The sequence below is a fragment of the Adelges cooleyi genome, unplaced genomic scaffold (genome assembly GCF_023614345.1).
Source record: "Adelges cooleyi isolate 19-005CV unplaced genomic scaffold, UGA_ACOO_1.1 ACOO_flye_CR_arks_rails_tigmint_CR_PRNA_2, whole genome shotgun sequence".
NCBI lineage: Eukaryota > Metazoa > Arthropoda > Insecta > Hemiptera > Adelgidae > Adelges > Adelges cooleyi.
The window spans coordinates 8,206,712-8,231,957 of record NW_026095860.1 but is presented as its reverse complement, the minus strand read 5'-3'; the positions used below and the strand labels follow the sequence as shown (position 1 = coordinate 8,231,957).

Sequence of the window (25,246 nt, the reverse complement as noted above, 5' to 3'; positions counted from 1 at the left end):
AACAATGATAAATCTATCACAATTTAACCCTTTAAATATTAACACGAATCATAATTCGTGTTAAATATTAATAATATGCCATACAAAAAAGCCAATACAGTGAGTACTGAGGTCGGGGCATCACCATGGGAAAAAGGGCATTCCGCATTAGGGTCAGGGAGATCACAGGTCCTCCTTTAAAATTTGTAGTAACACTTTTCTTAATAATTGGGAAAACCCCCAAAAAGATCAATTTTATATAAGCTTTATAAACTATAGTAGGGTATAATAGAACCATGGAAAAGAACGACAGAAAATATAAAAAAAACTAAAAATATTTTTCAAATAATTTACTTTACTTTTTGAATAATTTTAACATTATTTCGTTGAATGATTCATTTCCTATAATATTTTTTTAAAAATTCCTTAAGAACAAATCTAATTTTCAATCGATTTTAATATTATTTTGTCGGTTTTATTTTTTAATAAAATTGTTTTCTTTATTTGTAAATAATGTAATGTTTACAAATAAAAAAACTTAAGTCTCCATTGATTTTTAAAAATTGTAAGCGGTTAGGCAAAATTCGTACACTTATTCTAAACAAAAAAAGTATAAATAGATATGTAAATAAATGAAAATCATGAAATTAAATTGACTGTTAAGGATCGGTCAAACAGAAAGCGGACAGGTCGCCGATCCGCCGCGGATCATGTACTCTATTTAAATGCATCATTCTGGTTAAACAGACAGCGGCCAAACTGATGGTTGTATTTTTCCACAAAGTTCGCGGCGGACTGGAATAATTTTGTAAAATAAAAAAAATATAATATATATTTAATATAGACAATACACTGGATTTTCCACACGTATCAGCACTTCTAAAATATTACTATTATTAATATATAATTGTCGAACATAAAATATACAAACAATATTGATGACAACATATTGTACTTAATTTAAACATTTTTTTCATTTTAAAATTGTGCACTGAAAATGACCGATGAAACGGAACGATTGATTGATCTAGTTCGAGAATGCGTTTATTTGTATGATACGTGGCATCCAGATTATAAAAAAAACAGAAAAATGGACAGATTTGACAAAAGACTGGTATCAACACTCCACAAAAATGTAAAATTTAATACAATTTTTCAGCCGAGTCTGCAACCACGAATGAGCATTTTCATGTCTCGTTGAAGTACCAAATAAATTTAAAGTAGTGGTGGAATTATAGATAATGGTAGATAATGATATAGTATATTAACAAGCAGTAACAAGCTCGTATCTAAGGTGGCTAGTATATTAAAACATCAAGTTTCTGGCTAATATTTTAGTGTTTAATATCTGGCTTAAAACCATTCATAAAAATATGACCTCTTAAATTATTGAATTAAATTTAGTTCAGTTCTAGTTTGAACGTTGAGAACACAGCATAGTCGGTGAAACTATCCAAATTCTATTTTTTTTTTTTTTTAGTTCATGTACCCATTTTCTTTTTTTTCGTCTTGCTTAACTCAAGGCAAGTAGAAGAATCTAGACATTTTGTAAAAGAAAATGAAAACAGAAAACGTTAGATAAAAAAGTAAAAAAAAAAAAACAACCAGCAGTACACTCTTGGTTGTGGCAATTTTCACACTGGTTCGCTCAAACTTGTCCGCATTCTGTTTGACTATCCCAGTCCGCAGCGGACTAGCGGACTAGTTGGACGGACACTGTCCGCGCGGACAGTCCGCTTTCTGTTTGACCGATCCTTTAATGTCCTGGGGGGATCAGGAACGAGGGTAATGCGGTTATTGCCTGAAGCGGATTATAGAGGAACCTAAAATACAGATTACTCGCATAGACATTTTAGTAATATGTACCTAATATTAGTAAAACTATTTTACTAATAATAAAATATTCGTAAATCGTAATAATTAATTAAAAATAAACATATTTATCAATGCTTTTGGATATACCGTTTAAAACGTTCGAAACAAGAATACATTATAATATATACATATATATATTTTTATTATTTAATTACAAAAATGACATATATATATTTTAAGATTAATCTTAGTGGTTTAGTAAAAAAATAAAATTACTGTACTATGACCTAATAAAAAATTAAGTGGTACAAAAAAGCTGGATAGGTACTAACTAGTCTTTAAACATACAGTTATTATAACTGGAATTTAAACACGAATTGCGAACTAAAATCAAACACTATAAACTGTATAACTTATAGATTTACGCTACACGGCTGGTAATAATGTGAATATTAATTTTACCATAAAAAACGTATTCATGATACAATTTTTAATTAGAACGTATTAATTAATAATTGTATACCAAAAGACCGCTACTACGTAGTACAACCAGGCAATATAGAGGACAGCTCAATATGCCACGAGATTTATAAATTTAAACAAATTGAGATATTAAAAAATACATTTATCTAAACGCCATATAAAATCTCAATTTTCAGTATTTATTATTTTAAGATTTCAAGACACCTACGCGCTTTTGCATATTATGAGTCACAGAGTAGGTATATATTATTTAAGTAGGAAGGTACGGTACCTTACCCATTTAGCGGCAGCAAGTATTGCCTTTGTGATGAACTTAAGTGTTTAGCAGTAATATACGAAACTTACTACCAATAAGACTAAATTAACATTTTATAATATTGGTCAATGATAATAATGACATTGATTTCATTGAATATTTTAGTTAAATATTTATCCCTTGTAGTTCTGGCCTGCATTATTATTGTACTAACACATCGGTGAGATAGTACAATATACATGTAATACATAGTGAGACGTATTGTTGCGATTTCTTAAGATTTTCCGGCAACGTGACATACCCTTGAAAACTCTTCAATGACCGTCAAGTGTTAACAAATGATGATGATTTTCAAATTTAGCTGCGGACAAGAGAACGTTTTTTATTTATTGTTTACACCAACACCACGACGATCATTGATGTCTAGGTTGAATAGTACTCTTATAAAGATTCGACCGTTTGAAACATCAAACAATAGACTTGCACAAAAAAACCTAAGAAAATAATAAGCATAGAACCCCTTTGGTCAAATAACACAATTGTTCGTTAGTAACTGAAAATGTATACGATACCTCGGCCAATAATACTAATATGAGCAAGGTCTACTATCAAGTACACGGCCCTTAAGAAACAAATAAAATTAATATTTATTGAAGAAAACGTACAAAATTAGATTGTTAAAAAATAAAAATAATACAATTGTTTCCGCATAAAAATAATAGTTATTCAAGATTGTCAGTGTATTTTTCTCAAGTATAAGTAATTTATATTTCATTAAATTGTGTTTAGCAAAAATGTATCCGTAAAATTTGAATGAATAAAATAAACAGACCAATCAGAGAATAGGTTCGACTAATCATTTATAAACTGTTACCCTAAAACACCAAACTTGTAAACTATAACAAAACATTTTAACTCTAATCAAGGTCGATGCTAAATAATTTATTGCAGCATAAATATAAATTGCAATGTAAATTTTATTTCTCTTCCAACATAAACTGTACAAATTGATAAAAATAATAGAAAAATGCATAATTAATAAAATTAGTTTGTATACATTATGTCATAAATAAATGTTCATAATACTTACTAACCATTGTCAACTCGTATTTTTAAGTATATAAATGAAGGTTAATTTAATAAAACATAGAAACAGTCTCGTTTGTTAATTATACATTCATTACAGAATCATTCACACTATAACATAAAACAAAAATGCACAATATACATAAATAGTAACATTATTACAACAGAATAGAATAACAAGAAAATATCGGAATTCTTCAAAAATAAAAGTAAGGTTAGTTATATAAATATATAAATGATAATAATTTAACTACTTTAAGTAGATTATAAGTATAATTGTAAAAAAACATAATATGCAATAACAAAGCAAACAAAAAGTATAATATGCTAAAACAGTACAATATATTATAATAATCATCATAGAACTAACAGAAATTATTTTTATTTGTTATAATAACATAACACATAAAAGAGGATTTGAGATTATGGACATAAAATAAAAATGTTAATTTATACATATTTCTACAAAATTATGTATCCAAAGTAAAAAACAAAAATTGATGACGTTCAATCACATGCAAACAATACATACAAAAATCTGTTTTCATAAAAAAACAACTAAAAGGTCTTATTAAATGTGAACAAACATTTTTTTTACACAAATTACAATTATATTTATAATAAATTAAATGATTTTTTTTTTTTTTACTAATTTATCACACTATTTAATGTCATGAACAATCGAAAAAACATTTGCTGAACACATTCTATTTCAACAGTGCAGTTAAATTATAGACAAGTGATATAATATTGCACTTACAAAGAAATAATAGTAATATATATAAATTTTTTAAAAATTAAAAATTATATTAAGCACCATGGTGTGGTGACAACAAATAGAACAAATAATTATGCCTTGGTTGCATCGCTAAATATAAAGTAAAAAAAAACTAGTGAACAATTTGTGTCAAAATTTAAGATGCCGTACTGAAATTATGGCCACCAGTTTTGTGATATCATACAATACATTATTTACATTCGGTGGGAACAATGATCCAAAAAACATTGGTTCAAATTGTTGGAAATTCAACCTACATAGATGAGCACTGTATGTATGAAAATATTCATAGCAAATAAATAATCAATAATTATAAAAATTATAACTGATGCAACTTTATGAATACAGATATGCTTTTTTTTATGTTAGCATCAAAGCCATTGTCATTAGTAAAAATGTATAATAATAAGTAGTTAAATCGATGATAAAATAATATAAATTAAAATCTTATTTTAGAAATAATCAAACACTGAAAAATTCATTTTTAGTTTTGAAATCTTTAATTGTAAGGATATTTTTGACAATAACGAACACAGGGTGGAGTTTGCAAAGTAAACTAAGTATTTTATAAATTCATTTCATCTAATTGTATTATTATTATTACCTATAACATTTTGCTACTTATAAAATAAAATAAATCATGATAATATGAGTAATTTATCGACTTTTCTTTTTTACTTGTTTAGCCAATTTTCTGCGTTTTATTATCATATCATATAATGCATCTAAGCCTTCTTGAAGGCCATCTCCAGTGATGGCACAAGCGGCTTGAATATGCCAAAGGTGATTAAGCTCATTAAGCCCTAATAATCGTTCTAGTTCAGCTGAATCACGCGCTGCTGGTAAATCCTGTTTGTTAGCCAATACTAATATCGGTACACCTGTATTTTCAGGAGCTCTAGCAGTACGCGCAAGTTCCATTTTGGCTTCTTCCATACGTTCTACATCGACACTGTCCACAACAAACAATATGCCGTCAGTACACCTATGTAACAAATTCAAAGTAATTATTAATAATTTTTATAAAACAAATATATTTATATAATAGGGTGATCCTTATTTTGGGTTTGGTGGAATTTATGGAAATTAATGGAGAGGCCACCACAAATGGTGTAATATGGATAGTAAAAATACTACTAAAAATTTCAGATCTTAATTATGATGTTAATACACAGTACATATTTTTTAGGTGAGTGTAAAGGCATCAAAATAAAGATAAATCGAAACTTATATTGTAAAATTGGTTCATAATATAAACAACATATATTCAACAAAGTCCAAATTCATTGAGTTAAGTATTATGAAATGTATATGTCACACACAAATATTTAATGAAATTTGAATTACAAAAAACTTACAATATAAACCATTATCTGAAATTGTATGTAATATATTTATGAGGGACTTTGTAAAATAGGGCCCACGCTTTTCTTTTTATTAAAAAATTAATGATGTTTAATATTATTTAAAATTTTAGTTAATTTTCGGTTGTTTTCTAAGTAGGTAATTGACAATTTAAAAAAAATGTGTTACGATTGATTGGTAAATTTTTCTTGTAGTAAAATAATTTTTAACCTTTTAGTTCCCTTTTTTTATTATTTTTTTAGAAAATCATGTTTTATTTTATATGAATCATTTAATTTCATAACTTTAACATAGGTAGTACAAAGACAAATAGTAAGTAATATAGAAATATCAATCAATATTAATATGATATAAACTTTAAAAGACCATTTCTCCAGGGGACTAACAAATTTATCGATTCTAACTCTAGTTTGTTACTATTATATCACTATTATTATAAATTGTAACTTACCGCGTGTAGCTTTTCCACAGTGGTCTAAGTTTCTCTTGGCCACCTACATCCCACACCAAAAATGTTTGACCTCTGGCTCTACCAACAGTTCCTTTAACTTTTTCACAATTAAAACCAATTGTAGGAACTGTGTTTAAATATTGGTTGAATTTGAGTCGATAGAGAGCAGTAGTTTTACCAGCACTGTCTAAGCCCAACATGACAACATGTAAGTGACTTTGTGGTGTGGGAAATGCGTCCAGCAGAGATGCTGAACTTTTTCCCATGTTGGCCCCCATGGTTAATGCTCAAACGCATAACAGTCTGAAAATATATTAGTATTATTAAAAAAAGCTTCAAATTAACAAAAAAAACTAACATATAATTCAATAATGTAGTAAGACAATAATTAACTAGAGGATTTGTTATCTTTATATTTTTTAGTTTCTGGTACTTCTAAATGTGCAGTTAAGTAAATCCAATTACTAATTTTATCTACTTTTAACCACTAAACTAAATATTAAAAAAATATCTACTTTTTAACATTTACTCTTATTTAAAACTCTTCGTGTTTTGTATGTTTTAGTTTAATATTTATTCAAAAACACAATAAAAAAACTGTTTTGTTTTATCATAATACTCCTTTGTTAAATTGCAATAAAATTCTTAAAACAAATAATATAAACCTATAATATAATCTTTCTGAATAACAAATAGCATGTTAAACATTGCAAAAAACAATAAGTACAAACAACATTTTATTTTTTTTTAATATATATTAGATATTATGATGTCCATAAAGATAACTATAAGGTTAAATACAATGCCACTTGTTAAAACGTACCAAGCTGGTAAATCAATACACCTATATATTTCCCTCAATTATATGGAAAAATTACAAAAATAATTATAAAACCATTAAAAATATGAAAATTAGTAACGACAGATTACAATAAAAATTGATTATAATTATTTATAATTAAATATTTTTAATGCATAAGAATTATTAACACAATTTTTATTTTATTTATTTTTAGATATGTAAACATAAAAAATGTATTGTATTTTTTCGTTACATAGAATGTGCTATAGTGTGTAAGCAAAGCAATTTAATAAAAAAAAAATATTTTTAGATATTTACATAAATAAACAATATAAACTCAGTGTATTATTTACAACAAATAGTTTTCAATATTAGAACCTATTTAAATTTTTACTTTACACAATTTTTAAGTTTTACGGTTAACATTTATAAGAAAATTACTTTTTTTTAACAAAATATGCCCAAGCCAATTTCAATACTTATAAAACATTGATTTAGCAATGTAAACACTGAGCACATAATAATAATCAAGTATGTACTTGATTATTATTAGTAGATATTCCTAGTTACTGATTTACTTACTAGAATGTTAAATCCTACTAGCTATGTTTGATATACAAATTTTCGACTAACATTTTTAAATTCCATATGGACATGTTTTTTTTACAAATTAGTTAGTTTTATAAGTTGTATACATATATATTTTGTTTTCAGTTAAAACTGTGAATGTAAGATAAAAAGATCTTAAGTAGGCAGGAAACTCTCGTGCAGTGTACTAATAAATAATGAACACACTAAAAACAAACACCAAGGAACTAATTTGTTATCATGAAAAACTGATTGCAAAATTGTTCACATCTAAGAGCGAGTGAATTTAAATATCGAGTTATTTAACACTTGACTATTAATAATTGCTCATCAACATTGGCTAGGCTATTAATCAATTTTCGAACATTAAGCGATCTTATGGGATATCCGTAAACTGTCGTGTACGTGATAACATCAATTTAAACTTTCTATCTATTAACAACTCTTGCAAAAACAACCCTTGTTCTTGTGTGATTAGTTTAGATATTAGAGAATAGGGATTATTGACGCGGGAGAAAAACAACGACAATACAAATAATCGAATTATTAAAAATATAAGATACTTTACAATCCGTTATAGGGGACCCAACATGGATCGGTATTTACCTGAATCGAGTGGGTGCCTGTCCTACGACCACGGACAGACGACATCGTCGGCGGCCACGGCCGCTGTCGAATCACACGACATCAACGACGACGACAAACGGTATCCGTCGGAAACGAGCATAGACACCGACGGCCACTAAGTAGCTCAACTTACGACGGCGGATAGTTCATCAGCTGCGCGCGCTCGACGGCACAGTAAAACGCAAAATCTACTTCAGACAGACGAAAACAAATAGCGAATACTAATGATAGTAATTAGACACGGCGATACTACAACAGCACACCACACGAACGCGATTAACGGCGGGTGAGATCCGAAATAATTGATTTCCCAATTAAATTAAAATACGCCTCGTATCGTCGTCATCAAAAGCGATTGTGCTGCATACAACATTCACGTCCCGCAGGCATCTCGGTCGAAAAATGTTGTTTTTTTTATTGCTCCAGAGTCCAGTGTAGATAATTTATATGTATGTTATACATATATGATACTTGCCAGCTGATTTCCATAATACAACCTATACAACGGTTGTTATCAGGATTTAATCGACCTACCTACAACATCATAATCATCAACTATAGTCTATACCATTCATACACGACTGAGGTGATGCCAATTAACAGTGTTACCACAACGTATATTAACAAAATATACCTTTTATATTGTATTGTATTTAATATAACACGAACACAAGATCTAAACCTCTGTGTACCTCCGTATCAACCAATTGTGCCACATGTGATAAGCAATAGGGCCGTTCAAGGATGCTGCTCACGTTTTTATCAATAATTTCAATTCCCACGCGAATAAATAATTACTTTTATTCTAAATACTAAAAAAATATTTTATAATTTTTTTTAATTATGTGTTTAAAATAAATTAAGTGTTTTCTCTGTTTGATAAACGCTCGTGAAGATGATCGCTATGATGTCGTCATTGCTGAAGCGAGCAGTGTCGCTACCATATAACTCAACACTTGCCGTTGTTCAAACATCAATTCTGAACAATCGTAGGAACTAAAACAAGAAAATGTTTTTTTTTTCATTTCTTAACTTTACATTATTTTGTAATTTATAAATTTCCTTATAGGTCCTACATTTTTGAAAGAATGTGCTAAATGTTATAGTAGCTCACTAACGCCGTCCTCAAAGTTACTACAGTATCAACCAGTTTGTATACAACAAATCCGTCAAGAGAGTTTTTTCAAGAAACGTTAGTATATTTTTTAATTTATAAGAAAAATTTGAAAATGAATAATTAATATTTAATTACATTGCCATTGTTTTCTGTTCTAAAATTGTATAGTTGTACATTCTTATGGTCCTGGATTTTATTTTTTATTTTTTACAAATAGGTGTAGTTATTAAAAATATATGTTAATATGTCTATTTTATAAGTATATAATATTTATGCAATACAATTGAAACATTATAAGAACTATTTATGTATTCAGATACTGCTGAACACATTTGGAAAAGTGTAACTAGCGTTAGTAATGCTGGTAAAAAACGAGGTCGTGGAAAAGGTGCTGGTAAAAGAAGAGCGAAAAATCTAAACAGGGGACAAATTATTGGTGTTGGTTAGTAAAAATAAATCAGTATATTATAGTATTATTTTATTTAGTTTTAAAGCTATACCTCAAACTAAAAATAGTGCAATACATTTAATTAAATTTTAAATATATTTAATATAATTTCTTAACAACTAATTTATAAATTACAAGGAGAAATCTTACCGTTACTAATAACTAATTTCTGACTTACATCTTGTATCGTATACTTATTGTCTTAAATCTATAAGAATACTAAAATACCAATACTCTATAGGTTATATTATAACCAATCAAATTGTAATTCAAAAAGTATAGAGTGGTTAAATACAGGCATTATAAATGCTAAATAATATTAACTTTTTAGAAACAATTTATATTAAAAGTTCATAATAGATTCTTGAATATTCTAAGGGATTAAAAAAAATCAAAAGTTCTGGAATTTTACATTTTTTAAACATTTTGGCCTTACTTTTTACAGTAATAACGTTTTTAGGCAATAAAATATTATTGACCCCTAATCTAAGATTTAAATTGATTTGATGTTCCTAACTTTTAATGTTTAACTTTTAATTACTAAGCTACGTAACTTTTTACTGAATTGGTTCTATATTGAGGTTAGTTATGTGTACTGTGTTATCATCAAAATGTTTAATAAGTAGTGGTTTTATCATTTTAAATTTAATAATATTTGATTTTTTAAATTTAATTAGGCGTTGATAATATTATTTGGCCGGGTCTCAATGCTCCAATCATAAAAGGACGAGATTTGTTGAAAAGAACTCAATTGCCTCCAGATCCTGATAGAGAAGCTCGTCTTATTAAGCTTAGAGATGCAATGGGTAAATTCAAACCACTTAGACTTTTGCCAACTGAACGAGGTTGGTCTGGCAGTAAGATGCCTGGTCGTAGTATTGGTGCACCTGATCCTATAAATGAATGTAAGTATTGCTGTATACTTAATTAATTTTAAAATTATTTGAATTTTAATAGGTATTTTTTTTTTTTTACAGATCAATTTGAGGGTTTTGATACAAAAGTATTAGAATTTAAAACTGTTTTCTGTATGAAAGCAAACGCTGGCCGTTATAGAAGAATAAGTGTAGTTGCTGTTACTGGAAATGGAAATGGTCTTGCTGGTTTTGCAATGGGTAAAGCAGCTGATAGTAGAGCTGCTCTAAAACGTGCTAAAAACAGAGCAGGACAAAAGCTTATGTACATTGAACGCTACAACAACCACACTGTATATCATGATTTTTTCACTCAATTTTGCAACACACGAATTTTTGTTGAAAAAAGACCTGAAGGTTATGGTTTGGTGTGCCATCGTGCTATAAAAACAATTTGTGAAATGATTGGCATTAAAGACTTGTATGCTAAAGTAGAAGGCTCTACTAACATACAAAATTTAATGAAGGCTTTCTTTTTAGGATTGCTTCGTCAAGTAAGTCGTTTATTGTTATCATTAAGTCACCACTAGAATAAACATTTATATATTTATATTTAATTTTAGAAAACTCATCAACAATTGGCAGATGAAACAAAATATCATCTTGTTGAATTTAGAGAAGAAAACGATTTTCTCCCGGTTGTTGTGGCTTCTCCCAGAGGAGAAGTGAAAGAAGACTCAAGAGAAGCCCCTGATTTTTTACAATATGTTATGGATAACAAAGTGAAATTAAGAAGAAAGAAATTTCCACCGTTCTATACCAAAAAAAGTCATTGGTATATTAAGTTAAAGAAAATGGAAACGATCAGGAATATGGACAAGGTACCAATCATTATTTAAATGTTCTATTAAATAAAGTCAGACCTTTTATTATTATTATTTTTAGGCAAAAATGAACTTGATAGCCGAATATGGTGAAATTAAGAGCTTTTTAACTGATAAATATCCCGAGTGTAAGCCAATGCAAAAAGGTGAGTTTAAAAAGAAATCGGAAGAGTCTGATAATTAATATAATTTTTAGATGTATAAATATTAAAATAATTGATTAAAGATTTGTTTTGTTATATATTTACATGTTATTTTTTACATAAATCGTTAATGATCGAATTTCCATAATTTAATATGAATTTCAATTGACTAAGGGACTGCAGTGTTTTCTCCGGCCCATGCCCTTAAATCTATTTTGGGTATAGACGAACTTGCACAAGCTACTCTTTGATTTCTGGAATAAAAAATTAACAAAACGGTTAAGCTGACAACTTAATTTTATAAAGAGGTAATAAATCTTACAGTAGCGATGGTTTCAAGAAAGGCAACGGTTGTATAAGAGCCATGTCGTCCGAATTATCACAAATCACTCTCGCCAAACTACTCTTTCTGAGCTCCATTAATTGAACTAAAACAGAATTTAAGACATTTTCTATTTTGTAAAAGTTTTAGGTTGAAAAAATTAAGCTGGATTGATAGTTCTTAGTATTTAAGCATATGTAATAACAATAACAGTACCTTGATCAAAAGCTGAAGGTTGACCTCCTTCTTCATAAAAGAATCTGTCACCACGACGCAGCCTCGAAAATTGATCGCCTATAATGCACACAAATACTGGTCCAACCAAAGCGTCCGTTATCGGTTTCTCTGACACCCCCCCAATGTATAAGTCTATTTCGTCCACCGACCCATATAATCTAGCCAATCTCGTTATTGTCTTAAAAAGATAAATGCTATTTTACAAGTCATTACATATGTCTAATATTATAAGAAAGTACTTGTGGTTCCATGAATTCCTCTAAATCTTTCCAACTCTTAGCCTTTTCGTAACCGCATACTTCACGCCATTCATTGTATGGAGGCAATCCATGGTCTCGGCCTCTCTGCACGTTCAATGCCACCAAATCTAATCCGAAGTTCAAATTTCCTTGGAACAAATGGTCAGTGACCTATAATTCAAAAAGAAAAATTATTTAAATTGTCAGTTATGTTGTACAAAAAAACTTGAATCAAACAGTAATTGATAGACGCGTCCAGATGGTGAGAAAATGTCGCCACTTACTTCTTTAGTGAAAAACCTATCGAATTTCTGTGAACTCTGGAACGATAGTCCCCGAATAAAGTCATCCAAAGCACCGTCTTTGTACAAACTAAACGGCGCAAAGTGTTGTTTGCTGAGTACTAGGTTCTCTCGAATATTACCAAACTTTCCATAACCACTATTTTAACATTAAACAAATATTAGTGAGTACTGAGTAATCGCATTTAAATAGAATAATGTCTACAAATGGAAGATTCGGGTGCCTGATTCCTGATAAATAATTCGAACAAATTGATGATTTATTTATTGGCTAATTTGTTTTATACATTTTTTATTTTTCTAGTATTAATTGTAAATTACTGAATGAACTCCGTTTTTTTAAAACTCGTGTTATTATTATGTTTAGTCATATTAATTTAATATTCTGTATTGGACATTATCAGACGATGACCATTGGCTATGACAGTAGCAATTTATTCTGCGCGGTTAATGACCAGTATAATTATTTGCGTCGAAACAGGTCTCGCATTGTTAATGAAGTTTTTTTTTAAAATTAAATAAACGTGTTTCCGTAGGTCGTTAATCTAAAAAAATCAACATTATCCGCTTACGTCTAAAGTTTTAGTCTATCTTCAATTAAAAATCTCGTGTACAGATTTTGATCTTTATCGAATGGTTTTATTGCAATGGTGTCACGTATATTATGGGTTATATATATATATATATATATCATCTCTGGGTTGTCACGGAGATGCCTACTTAAAATAATATACTTAACTTACTGGATATTTCCTTGTATGAGTGTATGTCCAAATCGATAAGCTGCTCCCGCAAATGAGTTGGTAATCCCTGCGTTTAACTCCGGATCGTATTTCCTGGTCCATCCCGTCTCTTCTGGCGTCAAACCGAACTTGGTCATATAAGTCCTCCCTGCAACGACATTGACCGTCAGATATGCAAATGTTACGTCTTCCACACGCCCCCCCCCCCCACCACTAGTTTCTCATAATTCTACGACACTAACCCAATACGATAGGCAGGAATTCATTGTACGTGATGTGCTGTATTTCTGCAATCACTATCCTTCGAGTTTCCTGGAACACAGCCTCATCGCTCCACCTCGGGTTCAACCTGGACAGTTCGAAAGCCACCCTATTATGTTCTCTTAACCAAATCGTGTGAATTAAGGCCAAGTCCAGTTGTTCGTTCACTCGTCCGTCACCTGCAAGTCATAAAAAAGCATATTCTTACAATAGCTGATATCTACAGTTATCGAAGCCCTTCACTCTAGGCAGTGACGGCTGTTTACAAATTGTTAAATCTTTTGAACTACCGTAATTACGAAAACGAACCACTGCCCTCATATGGAACTCCAAAAATTGAAACGGAGGCCTAAGCACCTTTTTATGTGTTTGATAGCCGCTAATGTCTAACGTTTACACCATGCGTTTAAGCTACGTTTCTGGGTTTACGCCGTGAGGCCAAGACACCTCGGGGCTCACAGTCAGTTATCAAATAGTAAAAAAAAATTCTACCTATACCACCAGAAATGTACATTGATACAGATTTAAAAAAATACAGTTTATATGAATTAACTTAGCTACATATTTAAGATCGCATAGGCAATTAGGCACTTTGTAAAATAGCGTTACTCTTCACAATACGATTGGTTCTGTCACTAATTTAGTTAATACACATAACATGATATCCAACGCAGTTATTGTTGTATTTATAGAACCTATTAGATACATTTATATGTCCTTAACAGTTTTACTTTTATTTCAGTGTATTATTTAATTTCAAACAAGTACATCCATTGAATCGCAAAGGTCTATCTTCTGAATTTCCTTATGAAACCTTATGTTCCAATTTTTTTTTCAATAGTTGTTTTTTAATTTTTCTTCGTCATGAGTAATTTAGATCTTACTTGCTATAATTCCAATGAACTCAAAACGCCAGCACTTGACTAAAACATTTGGATGTATTCACAAAAATATCAAATAAAACTAAAAAGAAAAAATACTACTTTTATCATATTGATAAGTACTCACTAAGTTAGTGGTTGCAAAAAAAAAATATTAAATTTAACAGTTTCTTCAAATTTAATATATCACAAATCACGATGTATGCTTAAATAAATCTTCAAATGCTTAACGAACGTTCATGAAAGCTGCCATAGTTTAATAGAACCTTTATTAATTAAAATTATTGATAATAATTATTACTTATTAGTAACGTCCAATTATATGCAACATAACGGAGGTTATAAATGGTGATAATCGCACTATGCAGCTTAAGTTGTAAACAATTATATAATAAATAAAACATAAACTACGATGTATTCAGTATTTATATTTATGATACTTAAATAACGAATACGGATTGACCACGGACTGACAACCCGTCCCGGTTAGCGAATTCGCGATGAAACAATCCATTTAATGGTGGCAGCGTTTGGCCTTCAAGATCCGTTAAGCTATATAACGATGATGATTTCCCTATATAACTACATTATTATTTTAATTTTCATATTTGGTAATCTATCTTCTCAATTTTTATCATTATCGTAGAAGGTTGTGTTTAATTTTATTTTTACATTTAATTTATATAGTTGTGGCTGTAGATAGCATCATGGGGTGGAGTATTACTCGTATGATGTTTTTAGGATATTAATTACTAAGTTCATTGATAATGAGTTGATTATTGCGGTGATTATTAGAACAATTAAAATAAGTGATCTGACCTGCTCTGAAGCAAGCTGCTCTGCCCGTATCATCTGAACACTCCGAAGGATTAGCCGGCAATAATTGTTTGCCTCTGATCTTCTGAGACTGCAACATACCACCCCGGAATGTTCTCAAAGCCTGTTGGGCGGTCAGTGACGATCCGTAAATATTCGAACAGTCCAAATAAGCCGTAAGCTGGTTCATCTAAAATGTACAGGCAAATTATCATTTAACATTACCAACTCGGCGTTACAACAGCTTATAATTACAGCGCCGAGTGGATACATCGAGTACGCAAGGGGTTCTATGCCCTTCGATATTGTATAATGCTCAGAACCCCTAAATTATTGCTACTAGTTTGAACTTAAGTTACAATATATTTTTCGTATTTAGGCCTCCAGGTGTGAGAATCCGGCACTGTTATTATACATACATTTGTTTAATACGTATTTTCGTTACTTGTTCTCTGGGTCCGAAATTACACTCCGGACGGGGCGCGGGAAGCGATCGCACGAACTCCATGCACATCTCACCGAACGGACTGAACATCTGGTCGTTGCGAGGGATTTCTATTGGAAAACAGTCTGGATGACGGAGTGAGGAGTCTATCTCACGGCCGTTCCTGCAACACGATATGCCGCTACCCATCTGACCGCGACTAATTGGCGTCTGTGTCATGTCGTGGTCGAGGAACTGTCCCCATTGCATCAACAGCATAGTGAAGTTATCGGATGGCGCGTCTACATCCTGGGTGAACGTCACGCTCACCAATCTGGCGCTTGGTAGCGGGGAACCGTCCGCGGCAGTGGACCTAGGCGAGTTCACCCCTAGATGGTTCAACGACAAGTACAAACGGTAGAGATACGATTGGACGGGAAAGTGTTAAAACTGTGAGAACTATGACGTACCGTCGCCGTACTTGGGCGGAAGTATCCGCTGCAGAGCAGTGCTAGCGCGTCCCCACATCTCGTGTTGGATGTTATTACACGATCCATCGGTGGACCTGTACTTGTGCGGTTGGCAGAACGACGTCCTGGGACAAGTGTCGCCCAGAACCGTGTCGAGAATGCTAAAGCTGGGCAGCGCGAACGTGCCTTGGTCTCTTGTTAGATTAAAACTATAGAAAACAAAATTACAATTTATTTACATAAATAAATTTACTACTAATTCGTTGAATAATCTATACCATACAAGAGTCGCAATGACTTACTAGTTGTGAGTATTATAATTAGGGAGAAGTTCAGTTTTAAGACATCTTATAATACTAATTGGGGAGCTAATATTTCGCGTATTTGCGTTAATGTCTATTAACAACTCACTCGTTGACTAGTCCCAAACTAGCGTCGACCGATTTCTGGGCTTGTTCTCCCTGCGATAGGGTTTCGTTGGTGGTCTGGAAGAGTTCCTGATGCCAGGCGGCCGCGCTGCCGGTGGGCACTAAAATTCTTTTGGTGAATAATGACGTGACCAGCACTTGGCGCTCGTTGAGTCTCTGCAACGCGTTAGCCGCGGCCAAATTCAGTTGTTCTGGTGTAAAATCTGGAATTGCAACTGGAGGCGGAGGTGGTGCTTTTATCACGCCGGTGGTAGTGGCCTGCTGGTTCGCTGGAATTACAATACAGTAATAAAAATATTAACAACATCGATATTTGAATACCAGCCGCGTTGGAACAAAACGTTCATAATACAACACGCCCGATATATTAGCTATTTAGCATGCAAGAAACTCGTTTCAGACCAGTTTGTTTTTTCCATGATAGATTATAGATAATGTGGTTTAATCGATGGCGATCGGCATCGCTAAGATCAATGACTTCTATACGTTGTGTCTGTATTAATACATATTATATTTGTATGTATTTTATGTTGCATATGTACGCGGATATATTAGTGTGTACTGTGTACAAGTAACTAGTGCAGTAATTTTGTTTCGTCAGTTCAAATAATATGTTTTTTATACTGCTGAATAACACCCAAAATGTTTTAGCGGAGAGCTGTATACGAACCACAAGTGCCCACATGTATTCAGGTCTCCTACTGCAACTCTTTGAAAGTAAATATTAATAAGGAGTTTTAAATTTTCTGAACCAATAAAAGAACAGAACTCTTAGAGCGGTTAGTTCCGGAATATGGATCTGTTTTTTGAATTTTGACATTAGTTCCGGAATTATTTCCGAAACTGTTTACAAGTCGCCAGTTTGACTTATTGTAAATTAAATTTGTTCATATCTTCAAATATTTTGTTTTATACAATTATATAATATACAAAACTAAGTATGAATCTATTCCTGAAGTGTACAAAAATATATTTTGTCTGTGAATTGTGTGTTAACGATTTGTCACCCCCGTCAAGATGCACATACTCGTCATCGATATGTATGAAAAAAAAACTGAAAATCCGGACCATAATTATTTTAGGCTATAATAATCCGTGGCCTTACTTATACATGGACGCCCGTTAACAGTTTTTAAGCGTTATGAGATTAATTAATAAGCGCTCACTCATCATTCGGGACGAAACCTTGGTTAAACAACAATACAATATCATATCAAATACCTTTGAGTGCTAAATTTGCATATTTAACTATGTTATTATTATGTGTGCGGATCAAAGTTAAACAGGCATTGCCATTGTTAATGAACTGTATGGTTTCCGGATCATAAGCATCTGCCGTGTGAGTCGACGGAATTTAAGTGTATCCATCCATTATTATGATGGTGTTTTTTTTTTTGTGATAAGTTTTTTTGTTCTGAGTAAACTTAATCACCGGAGGCGAGAAATGAACACTCGTCTGCGTGTGTGTGCGTAAGGACAAATTAATTATATTCCTCTTTTGACCTCAAAGACGTCTTCCCGCGAAAAGTGTCATGCTAACATTTGTTTGCACCTTAATATAATAATTATTAAGCGGTAAACGAATTCAAAATATAAACGAGTAAATTAAAATAAAATATATGCCACTTTCGATAAAAACTGGAATAAATACTAACTACTATGCCCATGTCGAGCCCTCTGCGTAAACGATTTTTATTATTTGTAATAATATATTTGGATTATAAATAAGCAAGTACTTAGTTTTGCCATATACACTATATTTATAAAAACCAGTTAATTTTATTGATGTTGTAAATTGGAACAAGCATATTTCAAACTGCATTGTTTTTTTCACGGTCATCTAACTATTAATAGAACGAGAATAAGGTGGGGACGAATTATGAGAACTTTCAAGAAAACACATAGATCAAATAAATCAACGAAAACAAATTTATAAAAATCTATAGTTGCGTTTTCTCAATAAATCATGAGTATAGATTTGAGAAGTTATTTGAATCTATACCTTCAATCTAAATTTCAAACCTAAAACTGCATCCAGACATGGAAAATAATGAGATTAAAATATACTTTGTGAAGCAGAAAGGATTAGGTAATGTTTTTTCTGACTATTATGCAGGATTATAAAGATAATTAGAAAACAAATAACAATCTAGTAATAGTCGATCTCTCTAAATTTCAAATAGCTTACACTATAAATAGACAACGTACTATTATCAATACAAAAATGTACATAGGATAAAGTTTAAAATAATTTACAAAAATCAAGTTTTAGAATATAATAGCTGATACAAACGAAAATGAAAAAATATTCCACCGAGTGATCCATTTAACGTAAGACTCACTTTCTCGAAAAATAAAAATATGTTTAAAAAAAATATTATTAGGTAGGCCTATAGCGATTTAATATTCACCTGCGATTTGACAAATAAACGAGATAATTTGAAATGTTGTTCGCATATTCGAAAAGTTCTAATTTCTTATTTACTGTCTGAAAACGTTATGACAAAGTAATTAAATGTGTATACCTGGATTTTGATTTTTACTCGGGCAGCATACGCCGAATTCGTTGGCGGCCAACTTGCACGGTTGTTTTTTTAGTTCTGATAGCTCAGCGTAAAATGACAAGCAGCTTACTAGCGGTCTGCACATTCCCAGTTCTCCGCTGGCAGTGTTACAAGATCCCGGAGTAGTCTGAGGCTTTTTGGAAGGAACGGGTAGTTTTTGTTGTTGTTGTTGAACGGGGACCGGCACTAGCGGCTGTTGTTGCTGTTGTTGGAACTGTGGTACCTGGACAAGTGGAACGGGTTGAAAACGGACGCCGCCTGTCAGCCTGTCTTGGATGCGTTGCTGCAAGACGAGAAACTGCTGTTGGATCTCCTGGAATGCTCGCATAAACTGGTCTTGTTGCTCCAACAGAGACTGTCGGAGTCCGGGGTCTTGCGGTTGCGCTTCGAGCGCCTGTTGAACTTGTTGCAGCTGCACCTGGATGTCGTTAAGTCGGAACTGAAGCTGCTGTTGTTGCAGCTGTTCTGGGAAGAGTTCCGTAAGAAACGGCTGTTGGGGTTGCGCCCAGACTGCGACCAAGAATAACTTGGAGACGAGGAGTATAGCCGCAATTAGTATTTGCGCCATGTTGTGTTCTGAACGTGCGGAGGTCTACTGAACGACGGCGGCCACCGGCCGATCAGGTGCACGGGCATGTCAGTGCGGCGAGACGACCGCTTCGGTTCACGTGGGAAGAGTTCTCCACGTTCAAGGTTGCACGCACACGCATTCGGTTTGCTGTGTCCGTTTTTCTCTGTGATTACCTCACGATTTTGGCTATAGCGCCGGTATACCCACCTAGGGTGGACCACTGGTAATCTCGGGAAAACCCCGAATCCGAATTAACCGTTTTACTAAACATTCCATGGTGCAGGCGGACTTGGCTCCATAGGGGTCATGTTGTGTGCCAACAATATGTATTCAGTATTATCCAATAATACACGTGTTCATTATTTATTATGTTTAATGTTACTGTATACCTATACAATATATTCGGTAGTATATATGTACTTATAAGTTATAAGATTTAATTTACACCTAAAACGTACGACCGAATCGAATTTAGACAAACAACTTAAACAGTGAACCTTTATCGCTAATTTGTAACCCTTCTATAATTAATAATATACTCAGTTAACATAAGCCTAAATATTCCTAGAATTTTCACAGTACTTTAAATAATTTGTATTTTGATTAGTATAATTACCTACATTGGGGGTGGTCTGTAAGTATATTTTTGAAAATTATATCTCTTCAGTTTTCCCCTTAATAAATCAAAGGTATGTTCAATACAATATTTTTTATTAGTTAAAGTAAGTTTCATTCTTAAATACTTTTAGTGCACAGTATTGGGGAGTATTTTAACCTTAGTTACTACTACGAGATTACTTTTTAAGTAAGTTTATGGCAATAAAATAAAATAAAATTTTATTGTAGTTTAGTAATTTTGTCGTACTAGTTTAAAACAGTCGTTTAAAATAGTCGTTGCTTTTTTCCAATAAAAGTATTAAAAAACAAATGACACATTATGTAAATAAATGTATAAACTTACCGGCTGAAAAACTTGGAATACCTATTTAACAAAACTTACTATTTTTTGTAATTTCACTTAGGTAATGTATTGAGTATCATAATAATTAAGCTCTATAGTGGTACTTTGAAAAAAAAGTAACTTCTATTGTAACGAAAATAAGTTTTTACTTAATAGTCATGTAACACATGTATGTCACATACCTACTACTTTTGGGACATACCGTATATTTAATACAAGCATACTCGTGTAATTTATGAAATTGAAAATTAAAGATATAATGAATGAAGAGATTGAGAAAATATTAACTATAATTGTTTTTAAAAATTAAGCCATAAGGCTCATACGCCTTAAAAAATTACAATGAAAAAAAGTTCTTAGTACAATAGAAAACAATAAACAACGATTCTATCGAATTATCCGCTTTAACTTAACTTGTAGAAAAATACGGACAAGGCAATTATTAAACAAATAAACACATATTGTACACGGGACTTAGGAGTTGTGTGGATCTTAAGTTAATTTACGTATTGACTATTGAACCTAGTTTATTGGTAAATATAAGTCGGTACAGAAGTTAAAAAAATGGGAGTACAACACAAAACGTGTACCGAACGAAACCATTAATCAGTATCACTACAATTACTCATTAGTGATTTCATTTGATTTACAAATAAATTGGTAAATATTACTGCTAGTCACTAATTACTTATTCAGGTTCTAGTAATTGTAGAAATAAATAGTTACTTTTAAGCTAATGTTTCAATAATAATAAAAAAAATACTAATTCAGAATAAAGTAACCATGTAATGATTACAATGCATTGCGCACAACTCGTGTAATGTGTATATAAGTTGCTCTGTTAAAATTTCGCTGTACAAATATGTTTTTTCCATCACTTCAAAGTAACTATATAATTATAGTGTACTATTATATCTATCAGTCGTTGTCTGAAAGATAACGTTATTATGCATACATAGCTGTGTTAACTGATCATGGTAGTTACATATTTTATATTTTGAAGTTCTGAGGACAACATATACCTTAGTACTTATACTAATAATACTATTAACTTTTTTTACATAGGTATAGAAAATTAACTTACTTTAATATGTTTTGCTGCAATAGAACTGCAACTGAAGTAGTGAGTAATTATCTATATGTTCAAATTTCCTTAACTACTACAATAATTAGATATTTATGCCATTCTTTGAATACAGCGGGATACCCAACCCCATATAATTAAAAACACTAGTCTAAAACTATAAACCAGATTTACATATTCTGTACTAATATTCGACATTAATGTGTAATATCATTTTTAACGTTGAAAACTTGGAAATGTTTTTATCTACATAACGTAATTTCGTTGTTTAATAAATTTTAAATATAATCTATATAATCAGTGAAGCAAAATCAGTGAACTAATAAAAAAATATCAGGTATTCAGGGTAGGTAAGGGTCTGAAGTCTTTGAGCATCAGTATGTTCCAATAGTCCTTTGATAATGTGTTTGAAACTTAATATAACTGAAATAAGTTTTATTTTCTGAATTTTTGGCTGAAGAACAATTTAAAAATGTCAATAATCATTCATAAAAAAAATTGATCATATAACCTATAAAAACCAATAATATTATTATTGTATAAGACGTACAAATCTTGAAAGCCAACGGTTCAGATGTTTAAAGGCCAATTAAATTTGTTCAACTACATGGAATGTTATAGCGCTCGTAGGGACCAGAGTGTTTTACGGGGATTTTTTACCTATAGTCTTCTGGATCCGCCCCTGTCTCGAGACAAAGCTATTGTAACCACCAGTCCTTATTTTATTACATTTTACTTTTTGTAAGTAAATTTTCCTTTTTTTGGCTAAAACAAATATTTAGTCGGAAATATTATTGTAACGCAGATTCATGAATGACCGTGTAAATTAGGTATGACAATATTATAAAGCTCGACGTGCGACAAGGTTTAGATATCACAATCATTGCGTTAACATCATACAATATAAATATATATAGTAGTGGTGAGGACACCCGGCACATTATAATCACTGTCAGTCGCCAGATGTACTATTATATCGGGGCACATATTGTAATTAACGTTCACGGTTATAATACCTATGCGAAAGAATTTTTTTTCTGTTGTTCTTTTAATACCTCGGGTGCATAACATTGAGACTCTAAAATAACATACACCTTTGTATATTGCAATGTTACAAAAACAAACAAAAGATTCACGATAACCGAATTCAAGAATTCGATCGTAAATCCTGAACAATATAATAAGTTCTACCAACTCTCGGGGCTACACGGAACACATCAAACATTAATCTGACATTGTTTTTGGGGGGACACAATGCGATGAGTGTATATGCATAATGATTATGTAAATAATCTAATATTAAAAATGTATTAATACAACAATAGTATGCGTGTTTTGTGTATTTATACAATATACATATAAATTATGATTACCGCAGTTACTATATGGTAAGTTTGACCTTATAAATATACTAATATATTACATTAACACAGTCAACAGAATGTACAAAGATGATTTGACGGACCTGCATATTTCTTACGCGATATTTTTTATAAGTTACTCTTTAATTTGGTAACAAATTGAAGTACTTAGATAAATGACTTGGAGAACTTCATTATTATAAAAGTGCCAGTACCTTAAATATGTCACTTTAGGGTACTTCCTCCATTTTCCCCCCTCTTAGGACAGTCAAGGATATATAAATTTGTTCAAGACTTAATAGGGTAGACACTCTTATTCGTACAAGATACCGATCAAATGTATATATTGTACCTCTTTGACTTATTAAATGGTTATAATTAATAAAGGATATCTGGATTTCTTGATTCAAATATGTTTGCGCGTTCCGTCTTATTCTTTAGAAACAAAACAAATAATTAGTTTCCCATTGTAAAACAACGATTTAGTGGCGTATATAGGGGAGGGTTTTGGGGGTTCAAACCCCCCCCCCTCCCCGAAATTATATCCTATGTACGCCACTGCAACGGTTGGTGCTGATTCACTTATTCCATAAATGACTACTAAGCTTTCTAAAACTTAAGATATTTAAATATGTATACTATTTATGACCGTTTGCAAGAAACTATACAATTTAAAAGCAGATGAAATAATGATGGAAGTCAGGAACTCTACTCAAATTAAAATTCATGCGGTGTTCCATAAAAAAAAAATTGTTAAATTTACGTTTTTTATTTTAAAACTATTGTGCATTCAAACAGGTTTTTTATTATGATTTATTTTGTTAGGTCTAGATTCACTATGTATCTGTATAGATTGATTGATTATTAGATAATGTAAAATTCGACCGGGTCGTTATGATACATTATGTATATTAAATATACGCCACGATTTTTCCATTTTAAGTAATGCAAATTAAAATACCGTTTTGGTGTTGAGAGCCAAAATCACCAATCGGTCATCCAATGTCACAACACAACATAACTGGTGACACACGTTGCTAGAATAAGGAGTCTGGATCATTGGCGTGGGCAGTTGTGGGCCATAAGATGAGGTTTGTGATGTATATTAATGTTATTACATATTATTATACAACGTCATATTCAGTACTCGATTTGCATTGCGTCAAATCAATATTTAGCGTTTTCCTGGTTCACTCGTGTGTGATTATGTCTTTTTGTTTTCCAAGACCTTGACAATTGGCATTATGTATATATATATATATATATATATATATATAATATATATGCATATAATATATGATACATTAGGACCCCAGTACGCCTTTTACCTTGACAAAATAATATGCAACTAATTGATTCCCTGTAACTTAAGATCCGTACTGTAACCCGCAGTCATAAATGACAAAACACATAGTTAAAACAATATAATTATGTATTGCATTCTGTACACAATCACCTTCTATGATACTAATATGGAAATTAACTCGTGATCTATTCTTTATAGCAATGAAATTGTGACACATTCAAACCCGTGAAAAAATGTATTTCTCTAGAAGTAAATAAGTATTATGCGAGGTAAAAAAAATACAAATGGTACTACAATTACGAACAATTGTAGCAATAGCTGTTGTTTGTAATTGAAATAACATATTTAAATTTTAATTAAAAAAAGCTGGTTTTAACTTTAGTTGAATATGGATATAAAATACTAAATAATTAGAACGTAAAATATTTTATTTTAATTAAAAAAACCTTTAACCACAAAAAATAATAGACAGTCTAGATTTTCTGGAAAATCCACGGAAACCCATTTTCATAAATAATCGATTCAAATGTTGCTTCTAGATAAGAATGCTTGTTCATACAGTGACCTGTACGTAGGACGATAAGATGTTCAAAGAAGTTC

At 31.4% G+C, this 25,246-nt stretch overlaps 3 protein-coding genes across 3 annotated transcripts; 1 reads left to right on the top strand and 2 right to left on the bottom strand.

Moving 5' to 3' along the window:
* Positions 1-3,560: 3,560 nt before the first annotated feature.
* On the bottom strand, positions 3,561-8,673 carry LOC126833219 (ADP-ribosylation factor-like protein 4A). The gene is made up of 3 exons (XM_050564413.1): positions 8,210-8,673; positions 6,214-6,516; positions 3,561-5,382 (listed from the first exon to the last, which is right to left on the bottom strand). The coding sequence occupies exons 2-3, from the start codon at positions 6,489-6,491 to the stop codon at positions 5,055-5,057; spliced, it is 606 nt and encodes a 201-aa protein (XP_050420370.1). The 5' UTR covers positions 6,492-6,516; positions 8,210-8,673; the 3' UTR covers positions 3,561-5,054.
* Positions 8,674-8,949: 276 nt separating this feature from the next.
* LOC126833218 (28S ribosomal protein S5, mitochondrial) lies at positions 8,950-11,776 on the top strand. Its single transcript, XM_050564412.1, has 7 exons — positions 8,950-9,219; positions 9,300-9,422; positions 9,664-9,789; positions 10,473-10,700; positions 10,773-11,203; positions 11,273-11,530; positions 11,595-11,776. Exons 1-7 carry the CDS (start codon positions 9,126-9,128, stop codon positions 11,715-11,717), a joined length of 1,383 nt encoding a protein of 460 aa, XP_050420369.1. The 5' UTR covers positions 8,950-9,125; the 3' UTR covers positions 11,718-11,776.
* On the bottom strand, positions 11,704-19,954 carry LOC126833217 (peroxidase-like). Its single transcript, XM_050564411.1, has 12 exons — positions 19,325-19,954; positions 16,783-17,068; positions 16,372-16,580; positions 15,923-16,290; positions 15,481-15,667; positions 13,762-13,959; positions 13,520-13,667; positions 12,759-12,915; positions 12,475-12,645; positions 12,215-12,413; positions 11,999-12,104; positions 11,704-11,930 (listed from the first exon to the last, which is right to left on the bottom strand). Exons 1-12 carry the CDS (start codon positions 19,929-19,931, stop codon positions 11,846-11,848), a joined length of 2,721 nt encoding a protein of 906 aa, XP_050420368.1. The 5' UTR covers positions 19,932-19,954; the 3' UTR covers positions 11,704-11,845.
* Between the last annotated feature and the right edge of the window lie 5,292 nt (positions 19,955-25,246).